At 46.2% G+C, this 17,802-nt stretch overlaps 1 protein-coding gene across 6 annotated transcripts in view; it reads left to right on the top strand.

Moving 5' to 3' along the window:
- The window catches only part of SH3PXD2A (SH3 and PX domains 2A), a 245,802-nt gene that overhangs the window by 36,352 nt on the left and 191,648 nt on the right, over positions 1 to 17,802 (top strand). For all 6 annotated transcript variants that reach the window (XM_059851916.1, XM_059851910.1, XM_059851909.1 and 3 more), the window contains one exon: positions 6,117 to 6,197. In XM_059851916.1, coding sequence (XP_059707899.1) covers positions 6,117 to 6,197 — 81 coding nt within the window. The remainder of the gene's footprint in view (positions 1 to 6,116; positions 6,198 to 17,802) is intronic.

The following is a 17,802-nucleotide window of genomic DNA, read 5'->3' as shown; positions in this document are numbered from 1 at the left end:
GTGCAACATTTGTCCATGAGACCCCTGGGTCATTTTGTCTTTTTCTCAGTTACATTTTCCCCATCGGTAATGGAAACACGAGCTGGGTAGAGGGGTGTCTGTGAAAGCACATCTGGTGCATGAGAAAGCCAGATGCCCCACACCTGCATGCAGCCCACATCACCCCCTCCTTGGGACTGCTCTGAGGCATCCTGCCCTGGCAGCAGCCACCCTGCAAGGACCTTTCCTGTCTGGGGCTCCCTGGGTCTCATATTTCTTCCAAGTCTCATCTCTGTTTCTCAGCTCAGTCTTCAAAATCCTGGAGTGAGAACAGCTCTTGAAAATAGCTCTTCCTTGGCCCTGCCCCGGCTGAGCTGAGGTACCTCGGAGACCGTCGTGCTGAAAGGTGACCTCATTGCATGGCACAAGAGATGGACTTACCACTGGCTTGGGGCTGAGGGTCTGACTTCACCTCTGTGGGAATTTCCCAGGTCTCACAGTGCTTTTTAGGACCTTTTGGATGTTAGTGAGCTGGGCAAGAAGCCCGTGCTGTGCTCACTGAATCCAGAGTCAGATGTGATCCAAGCCAAGTGAAGGCACAGGTGATGTGTGCATGAGAAGGGCTTGCATTCTCTCTGTGTTTATTCCTGGAGCATTCCACTCTTCCTGTTGCCACACTGGCCCTTGTATAGGGCAGAAATTGAGGACACTAGGGCCTCTTATCCCAGGGAAACCCCAGCTGCCAGTGTCTTACAGGATGGAGAAAGATACCTAAAATCAACCAAACTGCATCAAGAAGCTGAACAGCTTTGTTGCTTTGGTCTTGTGGGTACCAAAATTGCTGTCCCTAGGCTGATATCACTTCAAATCTGGATCTGGGCCAGCACCAATTTGTGCTCATCAGCACACCTTTGACGTTAAGGTTATGCAAACAGTGGGTTGGTGCAGTGGCTGTACTCTGGTAATTTAGGGCACAGATGAATGTTGACTTTGCTGCATTTTAAGTTGTTTTAATGCAAACTCCACCTGGTAAATGAAGCAGCTGAAATTGCTGCAGGCCTTGCAGGAGCTGAGTTGACTTTGCATGGAAGTGGAGCAGAGAGCATTCACATGCTGAGCTGTGCTGGTGGAAAGCTTCCAGCTCACAGGCAGTGATAGCATCTGACTACAGGGGGGAAGGTGCATCTTTTCCAACTCAGACCTGATTCATAGGAGGACAAACATCCAACACCTAAACAAGAGTCGTTGAAGAAGCTGACATTTTTCAGGATAAAAGGGGATATTGTGCTGGTATCTGTACACAAACTGCACCATAGTGGTGTGCTTTGCATTCACAGAACTCTCTTAATAGCTGGTGTTTACTGTAATTACTTATTAGAGGTTAACAACACCCTCTCTAATGTGTGCATTACAGGGATATTTCTGGTTTCTGCTTTTCAATCTTCCCTTTGCCAGTTGCTCCTGTATTTGTGTATGTTCTAATCTTGGTCCCATCAGATGACCAGTTTCAGACATTTGCCTTCCAGTCCATCTCATCTGGCTGTAGAGAACAAGATGTCAACCTCTGAAAAAACAATTGAAAAATAGGTCACATGAGAATAACCTGAATATGTTACCTCTGGGGTTTGTGCTGGCTAGAACTGGATATTTTCCAGTGAAAACAAGACAGTCAATGATAAGGTCATGCCCAGTGACGTTAGAGTGGATGTGTTCTGTAGTAGGAAGTCATCTCTCCTCATTGCTTGTATAGGCAGTAAAGGGAGAGCAATGACTTCAGTTTACAATAAATTTTCTGCTCTCTGGTGGGTAGAGAAGAAGTTTCCCAGAGCTAGAATTAAACAACAATAATTAGCAGCTGATAAAATCCCCCTGGCACCCTGTAGGCACACAGTTTGTGGTGATTGGGAGTGGGGCTGTGGCAGAGCCTCATCCCCAGTGGGTACGGCTATGAGAAGCAGGTGAGCAGTATCAAAGATAATGATCATGGAGTGCCCAGGTGCATTCACCAACCACCAAAGGGAGCAGAGGGCACACAAGTGCAATGCTTGAACATGAGGGGTATAAAAGGTTGGGCTAAAGAGCAAGAAGGGTGGATGCTTGAAGCCTTCTGAAATGGTGTGATGTTGCACTCTGTGGATTGAAGCTTTCTGAAATTGTACGGTGATGCTCTGTGTATTGTGGCTGTTTCAACTGTGACTTATGCTGGAACAGCACCCTGCACCTTGTTTCATACGCCATGAATATTAAAAGCTACTTATTAAACTCAGTTCCTGATTAATATTCTACAGTCTTTCAAGTCAGCTTCTTGTTTCTCTGAAGAAAGATTTATTTTAAAATACAGTAATACATCAAAAAAAGACTAGACTTGGGAAATTAAAATGTGAACGTTCTTAGTGGCTGGAGCACCCAGTGATTGTGCAGTGAGTTGTTTGTCATTTCTACTTCAATTTTCATTCATTGTTAAGGACCTTTTGTTAAAGATTTTTAAGGTGAAGCATTTGAATAGCATCTATGTTTTGACTCCTTTATGGTTATAAACATGGCAGATACACAAAGCAAGTCTCTTTGCCTTTAGTAATTAATTACTGTAGTAATTTGGAATCTCAATTACAGTTTAGTTGTGTGTAGGAAAACACTGTAGTACATGAAAGAGCTTGCTCCTAGACTTGTAAGGTACTTTGATTTTATCTTCTTTTATCAAGACAGAATGTGCCAAGGAGCCAAGACTCTCTTGTGGGCAGGACCAGCTGCATGTTGGAGTGGTGGCTTGTGTGGCTCAGTTTTGGGGAGCTGCTGGGTGCCCCAGAGAGCCTTCCCTTGGCTCTGCACGTGGCTGTGAGAGCGATGCTGGCTCTGCTGGGCATTGTGCCTGGGATGACTCTCCCTATTTACCCAATATTTCCTGCTGCCTCCTTGCCCCTTGAATTTGCATCATCCTGGGCTCCCCCAGGACTGCTTTTCTCCATCTCTCTTGGGACATTGTTGATGACTTTCACAGCAACCCATTTTAAGATATGAGGAAAAAAAAATACGGTGAGGTAAGCTTATGTAGTGTTTGCTGCTCATGAAAAGGTTATGCATCTGACCAAGGCAGCAGAAGCAAATAACTTCCCGACTCAGATCTCTAAGGGAGAGAAATGTGATATCTAAGGCTTCTGAAACCTCTAGACCTTGCATTTATAATCTGTCATTTTACAAATCTTTTTCAACCAAACCCCATTATTTTAAATGGTGGCTTTTGGGAAGCAATTTGGTTTGGGCAAACGAGCAAAAGAGATCAATAGCTGGTTTAGGTTTTGCACCTGTCTCCCACCAAGCAGATTTTGAGCCCACTGGTTTCTCACTTCACATAGCACCAGGTTATGATTAAAGGCTTTTCTTGCTTCTGCTGTAATCTTTCCTTGAAATAGAAGTCAGTGTATCTGCATGTTGCTCCATCCATCACATACTGAGCTTGAGGAGACCTTAGGCTCAAAAAGATTTAATTGCTGTCCTAAATGTGCTGAAAAATCCCAGCTTGACTGAAGTCAGTGGCGGCTTCATTCCCACAGAGCCTGAATTTCAGATCTGGGAATGTATCTGCACTGTGAGGTGGGTGCTGCTTCTACACCTGTTCCCTGCACCAAATAAATCTAGCCTCTTGCCCAGAATATCTCTCTGCACCCAACTCTGCCCCTCCTTGTGTCATGGAGGCGTTGTGCCACTTACTGCACCACCAAACTGGAATCTTAAAGCAGGACTGACTTTGCCTGGATTAGGTTTTGAACAAGCAGACTTGTAGGTTGTTAAAAATTTCAGGAACTCACAGTTTTTGTGGGTTCTGAAGAACAGCACAGAGAAGCCTGAAGTGCCATGAAATTCAAAGTGCCTGGATGTCTGTGGCATATGTGTTTTGTTTCTAGATTCTGAAGAAAAGATGCATAATGAACGAAAAATTAAAATCTTTATTTACATGTGCAATATGTTTCTCCTCCTGTCTCATTCCCTTTGTGAGAACTCAGGGCCAGAATTTCAGTATCTGAAGTTGCTTTTGGAGTCTATTCAGCTCCCATCTGTCAAGATCTGTTTTTAATCCAATGGGTTTTCCATCTGAAAGTAGCTGTTGGATAGAGGATGAGTAGAAATATTTGTGTGTGAATTAGCTCAGAGTGAGGCTACAAACTTTTTTTTCCCACAACAAACACATGGAAAAATATTCTTCAGTGTAGTGTGGCCGGCCTGAAAATTGGCAACAGCAGCTTCCTTCCCAGGCTCTAAGTCCTCTGCCTCAACTGCGTGGGTAAGATCTTTAAAGGGGACCTGAAGTCTTCATTTTACACAGGCTTATCTCCCCTCCGTGCAGCAGGGCAGGGCTGATGTCACCATGTGTATATGGGCATTGCAGGAAGTAGGTCAGGTAGTTTGGTTTTCCAGGAGAATTATGAGATGCAGCAGAGTAACCTGGGTCTGCTGAGAGTCAAGCTCTTACCCCTGGGCAGTCTTCCATTTGTCAGCCTTGATGGTCTCTGCCCTGGTGGGAAGAGCAGATATGTTTGATACAATCATGAGAAAGACCTCAGATCTCCTTAACAGCCTGTGCTCAGCATCTCCAATTATTGAATGCCATGAAACTGGGCTGCAGAAGATGGGAGGCAGAATGCCTTGGGGATTGAATGTGGTTGCAACAAGCAGAGAGGAAAGTATGGCTGCAGGATCTCTGTGGTTTCTGGGAGGATACCTCTCCTGCTGGGAAAGAAGAAGAAAAAAGCATCCATTGGTGGTCCTTGGAAAAGTGTTGTCAAGCCCAATATTCAACACCCCTGCAGGGATTTTTATGCAATAATTTTTATTGGTAAAAGTACCGAAGCAATTGAATCAGTAGCTTGGAAGATGGTCTGGTGTCTTGGGGGAGGTGGAGAAGAGGGTGATGCTTATGCATCCCCCGTTGCTGGAGACAGAGAGCTTCACTTCAGCATCCATGGCAAAAGGGACATCTCCTGCTGCAGTGCTGTGGCTGAGGGAGGAGGAATGCTTTCCTGTTTCCTCTGCCAGATCATTATCTCAGTCCATATGTGAAAACTGGGAATTGCTTTAAAGGCCCAGGAGCTCTCCTAGCTGTGATTTTCATTATATTGATGTCTGTGGTCACCCTTGATAGCTCCATCCTGTGTTTGTTGAAGTCTTGTTGTGGATCTGTCATCAAGGCAGCAGGACCAGCATTGGCCTGAGGGCAAGTGTATGAGAGAGCAGAACCTGGCCCACTTTTAACTTTCTAAAAAAATATTTTGGAGGTACCAGGGTCAAAAGGCAACATTTTTTTGTTTTGTATTTATATGTATGTGTACAAGTTCCTGTTTTTGTGCATGTGAATAATTTTTATCACAGCTTCTGGCAAAACGGTGTTTCTGTAAGATGACTGTTTTGGGGATGGACTAGGGTTGGGCAAGGGAAGTCCTGGGCTTATTCCAGGTTTCTGTTGCTGTTTCCATCAATGCAAGGAAGCAGTGTCGCTCTCACTGTCCAGCTTTACATCCCCTGATGTGACTCAGCAAGAGCAGTGTGCCATGGCAGGGTTTGGTTTCTGTCACACACATATGGGTGTGAGTAAGCAGTGGTGTTGCATGGCTGTAATTCCACAGCACCTGGGGAGCTGCGTTTCCTTTGGATTTCCTGTTGAACCAGAGCCACTCCTTGCTTGGGAAGGGTGGCAGCCCCAGCTCCGTACACAAAGACAACCTGCAGTGTGGGGTTGGAGATCAGCACCCCATGAGGAGCTGTTGCTTCAGGGGTGGAATAGCTCACCCAGCCATGCCTGTAGCTGGCCCTGGGACCCTCCAAAGAGGGCAGAAGGCAGGGTGTGCTACCACAGACCAGAAAATGTGGCGTCGCTCAATTAGAGCTTTTATCCCTGGCAGAGCAAAGTCGGTGGGAGCTGCTGATGGGAATGTGTGGGAGAGCACTGAGTGCTCCCCCAAGACTTCTGTTGGAGGCTGCAACAGGCTTTAATTTAGGCTAGTCCTGCTCCCAGGGCTATATTCCTCACTGTGAGTGGGAACAGCCAGTGAGATCTGAAATTAACCTCTGTTGGCTGTTCTGCCTTTGCACGTATCCTGTGCTTCCTGGCCCAGGCTGATTTGTGTTTTCTTTTCCCTGAACAGGTCTATATCATCAATGTAACATGGTCTGACCTGACTTCCCAGATCATCTACAGGAGATACAGCAAGTTCTTTGACCTGCAGGTAAGTCTGTCCTGTCTAACATAAAATATTATTTCTACTCATGCTTCTAGTCATGTTTCCAGCAGGGTTAATAGTGCCTTTAAATAAGGCTTTGTGCTTGTTTGGTCTGTTACATGTCATGATCTCTGAAACTTTTCAGACTCTGCCCTTGTAGGGTATAAGATAAGTGGGTGGTATGCTCACAGTGAGTAACTTGCAGTGTAAAGACGTTTAAAGCTGACATTTTCATGAATGGTTCCTATTAAAGAGGGGATCTAATTTTAAATACTTCAGATGCACTTAAAACAGAGAGAGCACTACATTTTGGGCCCCCAGAAACTGCTTACCCAAGTAACTGAAAACAACAGAGCTTTTGCACACTCCCACAGCAGTTCAGTAACAGAGATTGCAGTGGAAACTTTCCAGTCTCTTTTCCTAACCATCTACCCAGCCAGCCAGTGTCCTGGCTCCTGCTGTTTTGTACAGCTCCTTTCCTCTATTCTGTGCCTGTATGTTTAGATTCCATCAAAAGCTTTCTTGCTGGATAGCTGCTGATCAGAGTTTGAAACCAGGAATCTGCTGCTTCATTTCTGGTAGTGCTCCCAGGCACCTGCATGGGTAGGGGTGGCTTTGGGGCTGGTGTTCTGTTTGGCAGTAATCCAGGTCTGCTGATATTTTTGTATCATTGTAGCTTTGTAGGCAGCACAACTAATTGCCTGGGTAAAAATAAAAGCTGTGGTTTGAGACACTCTTGAACTTTGGGGGAAAGGTTGATTTTTGGACTGGAGCTTGTGTTTGGAGCTGGGCTGAGGTTACAATTCTGAGTCCTTATGGTCAGTATTGAGGATGTATATTACTGTGCTGTGTGCTGAAAAGTATAGCACGGAGCCTTTTAGTACAATAAATTAGGAAAAAAAGGGTTCTTGTTTGGGGTATCTTAAAGAGCTTCAGTTTCATCTTTGCTCCTCTTTGTTTCATTTCTTGGAAACCTGAGGTCTCTAGGCTGTTTTGTAAGCTTTATCAGCTATTATGGCCTCCTGGCCTTTTGGCTGAAATGTGACCATTTCTACAGCCAGTCCTAATTTCTTTTTGCCCTGTGGCAGGAAGACAAGAGAGGGATGTTCTTAAACTTCCTCTTGTGCCCATCTCCATTTCTAATTGGGCTGAAGTGCCAGGCCTGCCAGTCCCACTGCTGTAAGAGAATGTCAGCATCTTCTCTGTGTCTGCTGTACCTGCTAGAGATGCGCAGCTCCGTGGTCACAAACATTTCTTGTCAGCTTGCAAATTGTGGCCAGAACTGTCGCTTTCTTTTTCCTCTTTTCACCCCAGTTCTGTTTTCATGTATATGTTGTTCTGGGTCTCCCGGCCTTTCCTGGTAGGTTTGAAAAGTTCCCATCAAGTGTGGAGTTATCAATGGGGTTAGTGTGTTGGACAGGAAATGATGTCTCAATCAGGGAGTGAGTCCTGAAAGGTCCCATTGATAAGTGCAAGGGGGCCTAGCCAGTGGAAAACTCCTGCTTGCATGACGCTTCTCCCCCCACGAGAAAATACGACAAGAAAGTAACAAAATTCCCTTCTTTAACCCTTTTCCCTCCCAGGGATCTCTGTCAGGGCCAACACTGCATGAGCAGTGTCAGCCCCCTACAACAGCCTCCCTAGCTCTTGCAACGTGGGGTGCAGAGTTACAGAGGTTGCTTGAGATTTCCACAGTCCTGCCATGTCTCTGTACTCTGTCACTGTGTCCATCTGTGCCTCAGTTTCCAAGCTGTGAGATGAGGACAAGGCCCTGTGTGCTCAGGCTGCCATAATGTGCTTTTAGACTCCTGAAGATGATAGGTGTTTTTTTATTTATCTCCTCCTATTACTCTTTCTGGATTTTTGATTATGCCTGAGCATCTCTTAGGTGAGGCAAAGGAAACTGCTTTGGATCTTGAATAGAAATTTGTGTTTCCAGCTCTAATGAAACCTGCAAAGAGAGTTGGAAAAGTAAATGAATGCTAAGGGGACTTTGGGTAACCCTTGCATTTTGAGAAATCTATGGCTTGGTGTGCAGAGATTCTTGCTCAAAGAGAAATTAGCTCCAGATCTTGGGATGACTTGTGCTTTCCAGATTTTTGCTGGAGGCTTGAACTTCTAACCCAGCACTGGTTGAACGAGGGGTTTGCAATCTGATACCATGCATGGTAAGGTGGTCTTAGCATGATCAATCTTCTTTGATAATATCCCTGTGTATCCCCGTGAGGCACTTCTAGGAGAGAACCAAGCAAATTCTCAGGGAGTGATGCTCAGCCAACTCACGGGCACCACTCATGTCCAAAACAGCTGGAGTCCACAGGTCTCTGCCAACTCCACTCACCCTGCTGTGTCAATGACAGAGCTGCACTTCAGGCTTCCGAAGCCTGCACGTGTCTCCTTTGCTCTTGACTGGAAGTGGAGAAACAAGGGCTGACTTGTAATGACTTAATCAGGGCTGCAGTGGCTGGCATTGACAGTGACACTGGATCTGACCCATGGGGAAACCCGGGGGGCTGCCCAGGAGCTCAGAGGGAGGAATACAGATAATTAATTTCACTACTCCATTTTCATATTTCTTTAAAAAAGAGCCCACCCTTCCCTAGATGGCTGTCTCTGTGGGAAGTGGCTCAGTGGTTTTGAGAGCTGCAGCATTAGTAGAAACTGCATTTTTTAAATTACTTCTTTGCAAATTCTATTAGGTACTGCAGGCGGTAAGAGGCTGCTCTGTCGCAAGGATTCAAATCCAAGGAGAGTTTGGCTGTTCTATTTCAGCAGTGCATATGCTTGAATTGGGAGTCAGGTTGCTTTTCAGTTTAGTAATAGGGCAGTAAGGCTGATCATACCATAGGGTTTGTTTGCCCCACAAAGGTGTAAGAAGCACAGCAAACAGAACCCAAAGCAGCAAGCCAAGTGTCAGCCCTGTTCTGCTTCAGTGAGGGCTGGATATCTGTAAACACAGATTTTAAATTAAATCAGGGTATTGCTGCATCATTTAATTGTGCAAACAATCACATCTGCTCCTGAGCACGGGTCAAATGATGGCAGCAGAATACATGTGAGTGCCAGTGTTTCACTAAATAGGATTGAAAAGATTGAATTAACTCTGCACAGATGAAAGCATTACTATAAATTGCTTGTCAAATCCAATTATCTGTTGTCTTTCACCCTGGGGAGACATTTGCACCTGAGCACGATGTGGGGTCAAAGCTACCTCCTAATGTAATATTTTGAATGTAGTTTTCTTGCCCTTGTCTGCAGTGCAGAATGGAGGAGCATGAGGAGAGTGATGTGAACATCACCTGTCGGTAGTGCTGACCCTTGTGACAGGCACCACTGGGGCACATTCCCTGGATGCTGTTTGAGGTCTTCCATCATCATTGATGGATTTGCTGGTGGTGGTTGCAGGATTCTGTCCTGAGGGGATAGTTCAGTAATGCTGCTGCTGTCCCCAAAGGAGCTGAGAAAAGACACTCCTTTATTGGGATAGCAGGGATAACTCCTGGCATTTCCACTGTGCAGTAAAAGACATCTACAGATGTAAGGCATGTGTTTGTCTTGCTGGGAAGTGCTTTTGGAGGCTGTTAGCAGAATGGGGATTTGCAGTTGAGAGTGTGCATAAATAATTGCCCAAAGCATCAGGTGGAGAAGTGTGCAGACAGCTCTCACCCTTGCAGTGGCCATGCTGGGCTGGAAAGCAACCACCAAGTTTGCAGCTGGCAAGCATGAAGGATGTGTCTTTCCCCTCTCCCCGTATCACCCTTGCAGTTGCCCAGTACCACCTTGGGCTGTTATGACCCCAGCTGGCTGCTGGCCCCACTGCTAAGAACCCCCCTCCCCTGCAAAGTGAGCAGAGAAAATGGGACCAAGGATCTGTGCCTGGTCTCTCAGCTTCAGTCACCAATGGTCATCTGCTGCATTTATCCAGGTGTTCTCCTCTGATTCCATGCCTGTGCTACTCGGTGCCGGCAGTCAGAGCATGAACAGAACCAGCATCTCAGCAGAGGGACCAGACCCTCTGCTCTGTGAGGGTGGCTGGGTCTCTGTGTCCTTTCTCACAGCAGGTGTAATGCAGCTTTCTCCAGGGCGGAACACAGCAGCTGGATCTAGCAGCATGCCCCCATCCCACGCTGTGTGTTTGGCTGTGCAGCAGCAGCACCGCCAGAGCCGCGGCACGAATGTTGGGCAGGCAGATCTCAGCCTCTCCACACAATGACACACACAGGCAGTTTGGCTGCAAGGAGATGTCTGAAATGTCACAATATTGAAAAGGCAAATAAACAAAGCTCTGTTCAAGCACTGGCTCTGTGTATCAGCAGAATATTATCTGCCCAATGTGGTTTGCTGATCTAAGCAGGTTTTCTTCAAAGTGGAGCAGAAAGAGGAACTCACTAGCAGCCAATTAGAACATTAAAAAAGTAAAGACTATCAAGAATTTTATTAGGAAGAGGAAAGACCTGTAAGTTGTTTTCATCCAGATGATAAAACATCAAGAGCTTCATTTGTTATTTCTTGGGTCACCCTGATTGTTTATAGTGCTATAATGGAGTAACGGAGCACTGGAGATAACATTAAACAAAAATGGTAATATAAAAACTAGTAATTGCAGTTTGTATCTCTGCTTTTCTTACTCAGGCTGGAGTTCATGTAAAAGCTGCTGCTATTGATCGTTCTCCTGTTACACTATTCTGTAACAACATCCCTTTCTCCATTACCCCAAGCTGTATCAAATAGGGTAATGTCCACTCTCATTCCCAGTTTGATTGTAACTGTGCCACGTGCCTGGGAACCCTGGATTTCACTGGGTCACTGTGATTTGAAACAGGACCTGGTGGCTTTGGCATGCAGGGTTTCTGGGGCAGAGCAAAGAGGGAATTCTGTGATTCTGATGGAATTGTGTATGTTCACTCCAGTAGTTAGTCTGGGTTAATTGCCCAAGTGGAGACCTACAGCCCTATTTCTGGTGGTCCAGTGCAGTCTAACTCAGTAATGATTGTTTTTGTAGGGCCTCTGATATTTCATGTTGTTCGTGCTTTTAGCTCTGCGGGAGCAGTAAGTGGACAAGTTCAAGCATGCATGAAGTTTAACAGTGGTGAAGAGTGTAGGTAAGAATGCAATGGGGCAAGTGTTCTCCTGTGTTTGCAAATGCTGACTCCTAACCCCAACCCACCAGGCCTCTTTAGCAGGATGAGCAGTCTCCCACTGGTCTTCCCAGCCACCCAGAGCAGCAGGGTCACTCTGCAGTGGGTGACCCTCTCTTCTGTAGGTGCCACCCTGAGCAGAGCTCCTGCTGGCACTGTGGGAAGGGCAGGGCAGGGAGGGAAGGAGGGCTGCTGCTGTGGCTCCATTCGAGATGTAGCTTGTCCCTCTCACAGCGTGGGAGGTTTGTGCTGAAAGCATTCCCAGCCTCTGACGAGCTCAGGGAGTGTTTGTGTTGGGCTGAATTGTGCATCTGAGGGTGCCCAAGGAAACGGGCAGGCAAGCTGGGGGAGAAGGTGGGGTTGAATGGGACAGGGGTAGAACAGCCTGGCAGATGTTGCTGTGGTGCGAGTGCACAGTGAAATTGGGGTTTGTCCTGCTGGGCTCTGCATGTGCCTCTCTCTGCTCTGGGCTGTCCTGGCCTGGGCCAGCATGGTCTGGGTTGCAAGGATTACATTTCCCCTGTTCCCATTCCCTTGGTGTTCAGCATCCTGGCCCTGCTGTAGATGTTGAGAGCTGCTGTGAAATCCTTCTCCAGACCAGGGGCCTGGCTCCATATCTGACCCATTAGGTTCAGACCCATGGGTTAGCTTCAGGGACATCCCTGATAATCTTGGAAATGTGGGGATGGAGTTACTGCAACAGCTGTAGGGTTTCATTTATAAACAGCTTCCTTAAGAGCATTATTGAAACTGAAACAAGACTGGGAAAATTCAGAGGAAATCTGAACATGGGTCTGTCAACACGTCTGTTCCCAAAGGTCAGTGCTGGCTCCTTGGGGAGAAATGGCACATCCTTCTTCTGAGTAAACACAGGGCAGTTGTTTGCTGCTGTTATCCCAGACAGTGCATGGAGAAACTTGCAGTGCAAGGTTTGCAGGGGATGCAGAAAACCAGATTTCCAGGAGGAGCCCTGCACCGTCTGTGAGGACTGACAGTGCCTCCTGTGTTTTGGCAGCTCTGCTGGAGCTCCTGGTGCAGCCACGCTTGCAAGACTTGGCTTCAGTAGGAGAGACCCCTCAATGCCTGCTCTCAGAAAAATAGCCCCGCAGCAAGCTTGTAACAGGCTTTTCCAGGGGAACTGAGATGTCTCTGGGAAAAAATTAGTAGCTGACATGGTTATTGAGCTGAGAATGGTTGTCTCCACTGATTTAAAAGCTATCTAAATACCATTTGTTCTTCTAACCCTCAGTGCTTTAGGATACCAGCTGGCTTGGGGCAGTATCTTTGTGTTCAATGAATAAATAGAATTGTTTATAATTCTAATTTCCATCATTATTTAAATGTTTGCTTGGCAAAACAATCCGTTCAGCTTTCAGTATTTGTTTTTAAAGAGACTTTACACGTCAGATGAAGATGAGGGTCATGATGAGGAAATGGCAAAATGCCTGCCAACCTACAATAGAGGTGCATTGAATGACCATGGCAAAGAACCCACAGCTGAGAAGGTGACCTAGCCTATGGGAACCCTCCCTTTTGTACTTCTTCACTTGTGTTCTGTTGGAGCATAAAGCTGATGCTTGAATATTGCCCTTAATCTGCAGCATGGGAATCTCCTGCAGGGTGGCTGCCGGGAAATATTTGCTGCTCAGCATCAATCCACATCTCTGGCCAGGACATGGGTGACCTTAGAAAGTGAGATGGTGGCTTAGCCAGCTCCTCAGGGTGTGACAGCAGCAAGGCAAGAACAGAGGTGATAGCTATGCTACTCTGTCTCGGTGGCCTAGGCTCTATATATAGCTAGGCAAATGAGTTTTGTTTGTTTGGGTTTTTTTAAGAAATATTGGGAGCATCACAAAGAAGTTGATTTCTTAGCTGTGTCATTTTAACTATGGTCTGCCTCTAACAGGTACTGAAAACAGTGAAATTGGTCAAAACTGTTATTTTCTGGAATTATTCCCTTGCTTTCTAGAGTTTTGGTTTGTGTAAGGTGCCCTTACCAACCCCCACTTATCGCTGGCTTGGAGACAGTGAGGTTGTTGGAGGACCTGTGCTGTGGTAAGGGGTCTCCTGGATACAGCCACAGAGAGGAAAAGCAACAAGTTCTTCCTAATGAACTGAATTGACTTCTATCAATTGTGGAGGACTCAGACTTATTTTCATGGCTGTTGGTTGCTTTACACGTTAAAAATGCAATGTGTCGGGAGTGTGAGTTCCTGCAAGGTTGTGGTGCTAATGGAAATCTAAAAACATGCCTGAAATTGCCAAAAATTCTGAACCATGGTGGAAGGCTTTGATATGGGGCCCAGATGTGCTGGTTTTGTGTCTGGACCATGTCTCATACAGGGGATTATGAAGAATCATGATAAAAACTGGGCTAAAAGCCTTTCTTCATCAGAGTGCATAAAGGCTCAGTGTATACCTCCTGTGTTGTCCCTCCTCCATCTCCATTATTTTGCTGTTGGAAGCTCTCCTCATAGATCTCCACAGCAGGACTTGAAGCTCAGTCTTGGGAGCAGCCCTCTTGTTTGTTACCCTTGTTCCAGGTTTTGTTTGCTGGAACAATAAAACACAGGAGAGTGGTTTGGCTGTGGGACCAGCCCCAGCCAAAGCTACAGCTCTGGGGCTGCTGGCCTCACACAGGCAGCAAATTCTCCAAGTGCCACTTTATTAGCATATTTCCTCTTACCAGAGATCAAGATCAACCTTTTTATTTTTTTTTTCCCCTGGAACATCTGTGTGAAAATTAAATTCCTTGGCAGGATTTTTCCATGGCCTTTTTTTCCCTGAAGCACCCAAGCCCCGAAAGCTCGGGCATGACAATTCCACCCCCTGCACTATGTTGTCACTCTCCCCTAATCATAGTCAGCTTTCAATTATTTATACTGCCAGAAAATTGCATGGAGTTCACACCCCCAGCCCTGAAACACAATTCTGCTTTTGTGCAGGGAATACAATCCTTCACTTTCATTAAGTGTGTGGAGACCAAGATGAGAAGTGCCTGTTGTGTTCGCATCCCTTGGCTCGCGATGAGAGGAGCTGGTTGTTTTCGCAAACGTCCTAAATAGCCCTGGAAGGGTTACGGGGAGTTTATTTACATTATTGCATTTAAGTGCAAATAGAAAATTGCCCAGCCATAATGGAAAGTTTATGCAGGGCTCTGTCAGGGCTCTTTTCCATGTCACCTCACCCCTCTTGGCTTTCTGCTCTGACAGGCTCAGATGTGGGAAGGCCCTGTCTGGAAGGAGCAGTAGCTCTTGGTCCTGTCACACCATGGTTTGCTTACAGGACACAGAAAAGCATCAGCTGGCATCTCTTCCACTCTGGGCTGTGTACAGTCCTGCCTGCCATAGGGAAGGCTCCTGAGCAGGCTCACCCTAGCCTGATTTATGAGCACTGGGTGCTATTTGCTTCTTCCCCATAGCATCTGAATGACTGATCTTTTCACCATCAATGTATAGAGTATGAAGTCGGGAGTTTGTTTGCCCCCTGTTCCCTTCCTGCTTGCCTAGAATCACAGCATGGTTCTCCTTTTCTGCAACCAGAGCAGTTTCATGTCTCGTGCAAATGCAAGTATTCCCACTGCAGAACTGCCTTTTGCAATTTCCACTTCCCTCCCTTCAGGGGAAGCATTGAAGTGGGGCGGTCAGGGCAGTAAAACCCACAGAGCTGAGAACACACACGTGAAGTCACGCAAAAAGCAGGACTAGTGATGCTCTGGGGAAGCACAGCTTTAAACACACTTCTTCCTGGGTGCCCTGTTTGAACAGCATTCAGGCAAGCTGAAGGCTTTTTTATCCATCTTTTACTTTTTCATTTAAGAGGAGAGTTCTGGTCTGTCGGATCTGTGCAGGAAAGGAAGGACTTGAATTCTTACAGCACATCAGATCCTTTGGCACTGACCTGGCTGGCAGCCTGCTGAGTCTACACCTGCTGTTCAGCATCGACTCATACAAGTGGCCATAACTAAAGTTTTTTTAAGCTATCCTATCTGGGACCTTCTGAGGGTACAAAGACAGCGGAGCAAGGAGTTGCAGTCCAGTGAGGAGGTTTGCACTTCAACAAGTGCTGACAAGTTCTTGATGGCAGGAGCTGTGAACCAGCTCACAAAGGACTAAGCAGAGACTCAGAAAAGTATCACAGTGTATTTAAGATATTTTCTGTAATTCTATAGTACAAACAGAGCTCTCTACTAAAGCCATTCTTGAGGCATCAGTGTCAATGCAGTGATGCCTCTGATTCACCAGGTCAGTCAAGGGCAGATCCTAATCGATTTAGTGGTGCTTTTGCAAACAGAGGTAACCTCAGAGCCATGTGTCTGGGTCTTGATGCATTTGTTTTTTAAAGGGTGTGTTAAGAAAACCAGTGAGACTTGCTAAGCAGCTCCCTTCAGCCAGGCGTTTTGAGAGAGGTGAAGGACAAACCACGAAAGCACTGTGAAAGAGAGGGGAAAATGGCAAATGAGAAGAAATTAAAAAGCAAACCAGGAAAGGCCTAAGTAAAATGATGATAGAGAAAAAAGTTATTTCAAAGGGCTAGGTTGAGTTTTAATGATCAAAGGTTTATCTTAGAATATTTTTTCTTACCTTATCCACCTGGACAAAAAAATTATTTCACAGGCTTTTCCTTTTATCTGGCTAAACTCTGCCTTTTGACAGCTCGGTGAGTGGGATTGTTGTGGCCTCTCTGTCATCTGGGAATGTTTGACATCCAAGTCCAGGCTTTTCCTGGTCACTACAGTGATGTGCTGCTGCTTGAACAAAACTGGCATGTGTCTTCCTGGTGAAGAAAGTCCATTGTGGATGGCACATGCTGAACACCTGTGTCCTTGTAACAAGTCCGAGTTGTCTGGTAGTTTTCTGGTGTGTTGGTAATTGGTGGTGCAGCTTTACAAAAACCTCTGTTGCCTTGTGCAACGCTCACTGTGTTACTGTGCTGAGGCTTAGAGGGTGCTGCTTGCTTGCACGTAAGGGTAGGATTCAGCGTTTGGTGCTTCAGGAAGTGGTAGAGATTCATTTGCAATTGGATTCTGGGAATAAGGTAGATGGAGCAAGTGATGTGCTTCATGAAGGTGGTCCCTGGCTATCCTTATGTGAAGAGAAAAGTTTGCAAGAGTTGCTTCCAAGGTAGACAGGAGTCCTATAAAGTTTGAGGTTGGTTCTGGGTGTGGGAGAGCCCTGGATTATCCAGCTGAGCAGGGTGTGCTGTGAGCTGCAGGAGCACTAGGGCTGTCGGTTCCTGCCTGTTGTTGTTAGGAAACCTCATGCTGAATCCTGTTCCACTCTTAGGTCAAAATATATTTCATTGCCTTAATGTGGAAATGTTTTTTGTGTAATTGGGAGCTTGGAGTCTGTGGTGTGGAAGAAGGAACTTCTGGTGTGGCAGGAAGGTTATCTGGAAATATCCGCCCATAGAATAGGGGCTATAATCAGCCCTCCTGGAGAAAGTTTTTTCATTAATATTTGTGAAATGCTTTGAAGTCTATGGTTTGGAGTGTTTTTAACAGAGCCAAATGTTGGCTGTATTACAGTTGCTAAGCCAGACCGTAATGGCCACGTTCCCTCTCCTTCCCTTGAGCCCCCAGCCATTTCTGACAGGGTTTGGTGAAGAAGTGAAACATCAGCAGAGGGACCAAACAGAAGTTAAGTGCTCAGCAGAAATATAAATAGTGCTTTTCGTTCTTGGGAGTATGTCCTGGTTCTATGGAGTCTTGTGGTCAGAAATGGAATTTGTGGAAGGGATGAGGAATTTATTTCTAAGCTTATACCACGTTATCCCAGTTGCTAACTGGTTTAGGGTCCCCCTGAGTTAGGATGCACTGGTGGCCTTTAGGTGATTGCAGTTACCCTGTCCTGTCTCCATGGGAAGTCACCTGGGTGAGACTGGCATGCTGGGAAGGGAGGAAGATGTGGCTGTTGATGGAGTGCATGGTGAGCAGGGCAAAGACTTCACTGGGGAAAAACAAGGAGGCCCCAGAGCAGGATGCAGGAAGAGCTGGTTTGATGGGCTGCTCAGCTCTGGGTGCCCCTAAATGCCCCTTGCTCCATGCCTGTCCATTTCTTAACAGCACTGTGTCTGCCCTGTCAATAACAGAAGAGCATTTGCCTTCCATTTTGCTTGATTTCTGGTCTCAGGAGGTGAAGCTTGGTGATGGCATTAGTGGCAGCAAGGTTCATTCTTTTTCATGTGAAAGAACTGTTGGGGATTCAGTCCATGCTGTGTCCCCAGAGTACCTTGTGGACGAGATTGCAGCACAGAGGCAGCAGGTAAATGGATGTGCCAGGAGTCATGGGGTAAGGAGACATCCCAAAGAGTGAGTTACTCTTACAAAATTGTTCTCTAGGCTTGCAGGCATTTGCTCTGTGTGGCAACTAGGAGCATCTCATTAGCATGACCTGGTGTGTCAATGTGTTCAGACACAACCCATAGCTCTCCTGGCCAGCTCTGACACTCTGGCTTGTGATGCATCCATTCCC

This window comes from Haemorhous mexicanus, chromosome 7 (genome assembly GCF_027477595.1).
Source record: "Haemorhous mexicanus isolate bHaeMex1 chromosome 7, bHaeMex1.pri, whole genome shotgun sequence".
Classification (NCBI taxonomy): domain Eukaryota; kingdom Metazoa; phylum Chordata; class Aves; order Passeriformes; family Fringillidae; genus Haemorhous; species Haemorhous mexicanus.
Note: the sequence above shows the minus strand (reverse complement) of the source record. Positions and strands in the feature narration are given on the sequence as shown.